This window comes from Salmo salar, chromosome ssa18, assembly GCF_905237065.1.
Source record: "Salmo salar chromosome ssa18, Ssal_v3.1, whole genome shotgun sequence".
Classification (NCBI taxonomy): domain Eukaryota; kingdom Metazoa; phylum Chordata; class Actinopteri; order Salmoniformes; family Salmonidae; genus Salmo; species Salmo salar.
Window position 1 is genome coordinate 60,160,702 of NC_059459.1, and position 7,456 is coordinate 60,168,157.

General features: G+C 45.9%; 1 protein-coding gene across 1 annotated transcript in view; it reads left to right on the forward strand.

Annotated features, from left to right (window-relative positions):
• The window catches only part of ccdc149a (coiled-coil domain containing 149a), a 31,607-nt gene extending 26,262 nt beyond the window's left edge, over window positions 1-5,345 (forward strand). The window contains exons 11-12 of the mRNA XM_014155814.2: window positions 2,737-2,850; window positions 4,145-5,345. Coding sequence (XP_014011289.1) covers window positions 2,737-2,850; window positions 4,145-4,593 — 563 coding nt within the window. The 3' untranslated portion in view covers window positions 4,594-5,345. The remainder of the gene's footprint in view (window positions 1-2,736; window positions 2,851-4,144) is intronic.
• Window positions 5,346-7,456: the final 2,111 nt, after the last annotated feature.

Consider the following 7,456-nt stretch of genomic DNA (forward strand, 5'->3'; position numbering starts at 1 on the left):
AACATTTCTAGGATCTTTTTCAGCTCATGAAACATGGGACCAGCACTATACATGTTGCGTTTTATATATTTATATAATTCGAATCCTCGTGCCGACAAAGTGAAAAATCTGTCGATCTGCCCTTGAGCCCTGTCTATCTGCACCTAACCAGGGTCGCCGTAAATAATGGCTGATCCCTGGCTGTGACCCCACTCTCCGATGTTTCAGGGGGAGTTAGGATATGCAAAAAACGCATTACCATTTCACACCTCACACTTGTACATGCAGTGAAACAGGACAAATATATGTGTTCCAAAACTACTGGTTAATGAGTGACAGGTAATTTGGGGAGCTTGATGCTGTCCCATAAGTCCCGCTAAATGGGCAATTCCTACTGTTTTCAAATACTGAGATAGACTAACTTTTTAAGCGTATGATTTAGTAAATAAAGGAACTAGTTTAACAGCTTCCCTCAATCTAATGGAAAGAACAGCAAATGTACAATGCACAGACATGCCAGTCACACGTTGAGCTTATAGAACAGTTTCTCCAGTGTGCACCAGAGGGGGGTGTTGTGCTGTGTTTAAAGTGCATTGGTGGGATTTAGGTGGCGAGCTATAGCTCGCCTGTCATGAGACTGTCATTCTCCCGCCATAAAACTGACAAGCATCCATTACTGAAAATGATTGCCCACATTACAAACACATTTAGGGGAATGTGCTGTTATTAGGGGATTTGTAGACGAGGCCCAAAGTGCCTCATGACTCTGTCCACCACAATCGGCGTAGGGCAGAGGGAGAGGGCGAGATGGAGATTGAGAGAGAGAGTGGCCTTGTCAAGATGGACAGACACGACGGGGTGAAAAAAACGGGCCGATTTGGGGGCAGGCCTCGAGTCAAAACATTGGAGACGCCGTGCGTTGTTGTTTCCCGAACGACAAGTTAAAGGGAGAGTAAAAAAAACAAAAGCGACTCACTCAAATAGACTTGTGATTTACTCGACTACCCAAACCCCCCCCTGGGAGCGATCCCCTGTTCAATGAGCGCTGGAATACACGCAGACTGAAAGCCTGTCTGGGCGCATCAGCCACACTCAATAGCAAACAGGGTGAGACTCGCATATACAGTAGCCTACTACACTGGAGAAGAAGATACATTGTGTAATGCCCTGATAGATAGACATGTCATTACCCAGGTATTTTTAAACACAGCTTTCTCTATTTTCTCTCCCAAACTCTTCCCTGTCGTTGTTGCCACCTCTCCGCGGATCAACGTCCGTGAGGGCGCGGGCCGGCATCTCACAAAGACGGTGTATTGGGTGTGACAGACCTACCTCGTTGTCAAAATAAGAGACCGGTGACCCCCCCCCCCCGCCCCACCCCCCGAGACTATGTAGAGACTAGAGAAGCTGGGTACCAGAGAGATGTCAGATGTCTGTTTTGAAAGAGGGAGATAGGCCTACAGTATGGGGTGTCAGTGTAAAGGTAGAAGCAGTTCTATTCGTGGAGGTAGTACTTCTTTTGGTACCTCTACTATCTTTGTTTTAGCATGTATGAGGAAAGGTAGGATGTGTTTTGGCAGAAATAGGCTTCAGGATTAATGCATTCATGCATGCATATGTGCGTGCGAGTTGGGATGTCTGTCTCTTAGTGTGTGTGTGCAGTTATTAGTGTGTGTGTGTGTGTGTGTGTGTGTGTGTGTGTGTGTGTGTGTGTGTGTGTGTGTGTGTGCGATCACGTCTGTGAGAGGAGGAATGGACGGATGGATGGGCAGCTGTCAGGAGGGTATAAACCCACTCCTCCATACCTCCTCCTGAGCACGGCGTGGGCTGAAACCTGCTGCGTTCAGCCCAGGCCCTGCTCTGCATACATAATCACCAGTTTAATACTGGCTTTAAAAAGCAGCCTGAGAAACTCAAGTCACCAAAGGCCCTCTCAACTCCGAACGAGCGAGGCTCTCAGCCTGTATGAGGGCTAGCGTCCAGATGAAAGTTTGAAGTAATACTTAGCCTTGCCATTTCATGTATCCCAATGGGCATTTATTTAAGACGAATATGCTAATGTGTGAAATGCGGTGTACAGAAACTAAGTTGCAGAGTCCTTTTTCATAAACAGCTTTTGAGGAAAGTAAAAGGGGAAACTTCAGAAGGCAAAGTACGGTGTGCATCCATTGCCATAGATTGACGTGAAGAGGAACTGACCCCAACCCCTGGTGCACTATAGAAAAGATGAGCAGTGCCCTGCATTCATATCATAAGTGTTTGTGCCATTCATGCTTGATAGTCAACATGTTTCACATGCTGACATCCATGTTTAGCATTCTTCTGTTTGTTTTAATGTTTTAGTTCGTAATTCACACTTGAGAGACCCTAGTTTGTGTCGAGTGTGTTTGTGCGTGCGTGGGTAGTGTGTGTGTGTGTGTGTGTGTGTGATGTCTGGTATACGGTGCACGGTCCCCTGTGAGTAGCATATGGCGTCAGCCCAGGAGGCGTGCAGCCATCACTAATGAAGACTGATGACAGGGAACTGCAGCCACTTCCTGTGAGCACAGTTTTGTGTGTGTGTGTGCATTTGGATGAGTATGACTTTGTGTGTAGGAGCATGCTCAGTCCTTACCTGCTTACACACGCACCTTTTTTGAAAACCACCCTCATGTTTTTAGCATCTGTGTCTGTTGGGTGTTTTTATTTTCTGACTGGGTGGGGAAACCTTCTGGGGAAGTTAACTCTTGTTCCCCTGTGGGTTTGTTGGGTTAACAGGGGGACGAGACAACATTATGCTGAGCGAGAGCCAGCGACCCGAGCTCCTATCGCCCAGCATCACGCCGTGCCCACCTCAGCCCCACACGCACGCAGCAACGCAGCCACCTAAAGGTGAGTGTGTAATTGTGTGTAACTGGGCTTCGCCGTTCGTTAAACGTTGCCCTCGGGCAGCGGCTAAAACGCTGTAATTAGCTCCATCCCCCTCTCCCCACACACCCTTCTTCATTTTGCGCCCAGTCCCCTTTCCCGCCTCTCCTCCAATGCTGGCCTCTCATTGGTGCTGACGGCTAAGTACCTGATGCTCCTCAAATGCCATGGCATTTTGGAAATGTGAGCACAATTCTTGCCCGCTGACATTCAAAAAGTTGGTGTGTTTTTGGAAGGGGGGGCCCTATAAATATGGATGCTGGCGTGAATTTTCTTTCCCTCTCTTTTGTGGGGGCAAGTGTTCTCTAGTCTGTCTTTAACCTTTTTGACTGAACATTCACAAATATGGGTCAGTAATCCGCGGAATGGGAGAAATATTTTGGAGAGGATGCAGAACTCGGGCGTCACTATTTTTAGCCCTTTGCCGTGGAAGTGCTTGAGTCACAAGTTATTGAAATAACTTTTGTCAATTGACACAGCCCCCAACTCCGAAGAGAAGTAGGGGTGGCTAGTTATTTAATCCTGTAATGTCAATTTTAAAGGGAGGATTTAACAATCAACTCTTTACAGGTGCCCCAGAGTAATGTGGTGTGGTTGTTTTCAGTGTCTGTAACGGTCTGCATATTCAGTCACTTAATTTGGTTGATTTTACATAGCTTACATTATCCATTTACACAGCTCTACACACACCCAGGCTGGTTGGATATAGCATGCGGATTAAGGACCGACAGGAATTTGGTTGGGTCACCACTGTCTTTTGACCACTATCAAGCATTACTGCAACATGCAAATATCAGCAGACTGTGTCCCCTAGCACCGTAACATGTTGGTGTTTTGAAGTGCTGATCTAGGATCAGGCCCCTCTGTCCATACGAGCTTGTTCATTATGATCTGAAAAGCAAAACGGATCCTAGATCAGTACTCCTACTCTGAGGTGCATTATGAAACTGGCCCTGATAGGACTGTTAAGGTACTGTATATGTAGAAGGAAAAGCTCAACCTAGTTTACCATTGGGCTTTGGGGAACTTTTGTTCCAGTGCTGCTCAAACACACCTGATTTAAAACTCGACTATGCTTCAGCTGCTTATCAAAACCTTGATTAGCTGAACCAGCTGTGTTATAGCAGATTAGCAGGAAAAGCCTGGACACGCAGAAGCTCTCCGGGAGGACAGTTTACCACTAGTTTAGAGGGAGTTACAGCTTCATTATAACTACCCTCTCACAATGAACTCTTCTCCTCTCTCCCAATGTGACTAGACGACAGAATGGGAGCATCGTCGTGGGAACGGGCCACAGCTGGCGGTGACTTTGGCGCAGATGGCGTCGGCGGGGAGGGCGCACCCGAGCCCAGTGACGGGGCGGAGGCTAACTGCATCTGCCTGAGTGACAGGCGGGGAGTGGAGATTGTGACGCTGTCGGAGGAGCAGGCTGCCGCGGAGCTGGACGAGGGGCAGAGTCCCGTGGAGGAGGAGGGGCATGAGGTGAAAGTGGACGAGGACGAGGAGCTGGGCTCCACAGTGGAGGAGGGAGAGGAGGCGGCCCTGGCGCTCGACGCCCCGCCCTTAGAGGCGGAGTCAGACTTGGATAACCTCCCACAGCTGCCTGTAAGGCAAACTACCATAAATGACACCCTTGAGGCGGGTCATTCAACCTGCCATGATCAAGCAGTGGAGCCTACCGGACTCCCTGACACAAGATGCCTCTAAGCCAGCTTCTATATTCAAGACCCCAGAATGGTGTGGCAGAGATAGGTAGGACCTGCACTGTCAATCAGGACAGAGTGACAGTTGCCATAGCGACAATCATTGAAAAGGGATGTTTGTCTTGGTTGCATTACTACTCACTAGCAACATTTCCACAATGTAGACCAACCCCCCTTTTGTGCTCCCAGTCATTCTTTGCGTGAGTCTATAGAATGGATAGAGAAAACACTTTCTCAGCCTCCCATTGACAGTCAGTGCCTGAAGTGTACTTTGCATCTAGATAGTGTTGTTGCTCTGAAAAGAGCAGACAATCTTGAAATCAATCCACTTGCAAGTCTAATGTCCTACAGGAGTAATTTAGCAAAGAAAATAGCAAAGATAGCGAAGTCCCCCCGCAAACTGCCTCTATGGTAGGATAATCCCAGCTGTTTGCTTCCCGTTTATTCCTAAGGGTTGCTAGTTAAATGAGAGCCGTTATATTTTTTTTCCCGTTGCCCACATACAGGGGCCACTGTGAGTTAGTGTGATGAATGTATTAGATTTGTATGGAAATCTGTGATGAACGTTGTAGGAGAATTTAATGTATTTGTATTATTGTAGCTTTATGTATATAGATTATAGTTAGTCACTAATCAATTATGGAGCTGTTTTCTTATTCTGTTTCTAATGGAAAAGTAGATGTTGGCTTGTGACTGCATGTGCCTTATACACTGGAATATTTCAATCATTTTACATTTTAAAATCCATTTGAATGAGCTTGACTGACTTTTTGAATGTCATATGTCTAACTTTTGCAGTGTCACATGTCTAACTTGTTGCATAGGAGCACAGACTTATAATCAATATGGGCCTCAGTGCTGCCTGAGGAATGTCAATGTCCTTGTTTTCACAACCAACTGATTGTGTCTACTCTTATAAAGCTTTGTTTACCAGCTGCATAACCACACACACACACACACACACAGTCGTACTACACTTTTGTACGTAAACACCTTGACTAATTTTGTCACACAAAGTTTCATGTACTTGCCCCAAAATTCTGACACACACACACACACTTGCAGCCAAAGTCCAGGCCCTGCGAAGGTATTCAGATTCAGTTTTTCCCACATTCAGGTGGCAGCTGGCCTCTCCAAGCAAACGGCATCAAAGCCAGAATCCATGAAGTGCTTATTCTGCAGAAGGCTACTTGCTATTCTTACTCTTTGACACAAAATAGGAGGAAGAAAAAAATATAGAATCCCGGGAAGCCATGGTGTGTACGCAGTACGCACACACACACACACTCACACACACACTCACACAGAGAGTAGGCCCGCTGCCAGCCAGCTTATTTGGCATATTGGCGAGGCGTTTCGAGGAATCTGATGACTTTATAAAGCAGATGGGATTTGCTGCTAATGAAATTGTGAAACGACGTGGTGCCTTGGGCTTTAGCGAAATGCCTAACCTGCGTGCCAATTCACCACGATAAGGGGGTTCCTCATCCTCCGGTATCTTGCCTAATTTGACTTTAATGTCTGTGTGAAATTTAACTACTCAAAGGGGTAAACAGTAGAACTACACATTTGTTATTTTCTGAGCAGTGGCGTGGAGCTGGTAGTTGTCGTTTTGTAGACGTGAGACTGTAACCTAGGTTACAATGCGTGACCTGCCCTGTACTAGTCAACCAAACTGACTGCCGCTCAGAGAGCCCTGGGCATTGAAGAAGTGAGCAATTTCAGCTGCTCTCGCTGGGTTGCTCAAGTTGTGACATGGATTGAAGTTGACAATTCACTTTTTTCGCCCCCCCCTCCCCCCTCCCTGCACTGATCCCTGATGGTCTGTCACAGCCTGCCGCTTGCACTGTGGGAAGTCAGAATCCTCCCGCGTCTCACTACCAGTATACTTAATATTCTCTTAGAGGAATTTCTATTCTCATTTGCAAAGGAAAGTAGCTATGTTCATTGTTTAACTCTTCAGGTCCCTACAGCAAATTGGATTAAGACAGACTGATTAGATATGGCTTGACTTTATTGTCCAATTCCTTTGTCAGACGTGACATTCCAATATCCAAAGCAGAGGTGGCCAACCCTTCCTGGAGAGCTATTGGGTGTGGAGGCTTTTGCTCCAGCCCTGCGCTAACACGTCAGCGAATCAATGTCCTGCAGTTGATCCAAATGTGTTAGAGCATGACTGGTGCAAAAGCCTGCACACCCAATAGCTTTCCAGAAGGAGGGTTGACCATCCATGATCTAGTAGAATAAAAAATACATCTAGCCTCAACAGTATAATTGTTAAAGACAATCTTATTTCATGGATTGATTGACATCTAGGGTTACTTTTGCTCCTCTCCCTATGACAGGATTACCTGGGAGGCTCATTATTCTTATTATATATATATATATATATATTGATTGTTGAATTTGGAAGTTTACATACGCAAATACATGTCAACTCAGTTTTTCACAATTCCTGACATTTAAACCTAGTAAAAATTCCCTGTCTTAGGTCAGTTAGGATCAGCACTTTATTTTAAGAATGTGAAATGTCAGAATAATAGTAGAGAGAAGAATTTATTTCAGCTTTTATTTCTTTCATCACATTCCCAGTGGGTCAGAAGTTTACATACACTCAATTAGTATTTGGTAGCATTGCCTTTAAATTGTTTAACTTGGGAGCTGGTGTAATTAAGTCAGTTTTGTAGGCCTCCTTGCTCGCACACGCTTTTTCAGTTTTGACCACATATTTTCAATAGGATTGAGGTCATGGCTTTGTGATGGCCGCTCCAATACCTTGACTTTGTTGCCCTTAAGCCATTTTGCCACAACTTTGGAAGTATGCTTGGGGTCATTGTCCACTTGGAAGACCCATTTGCGACCAAGCT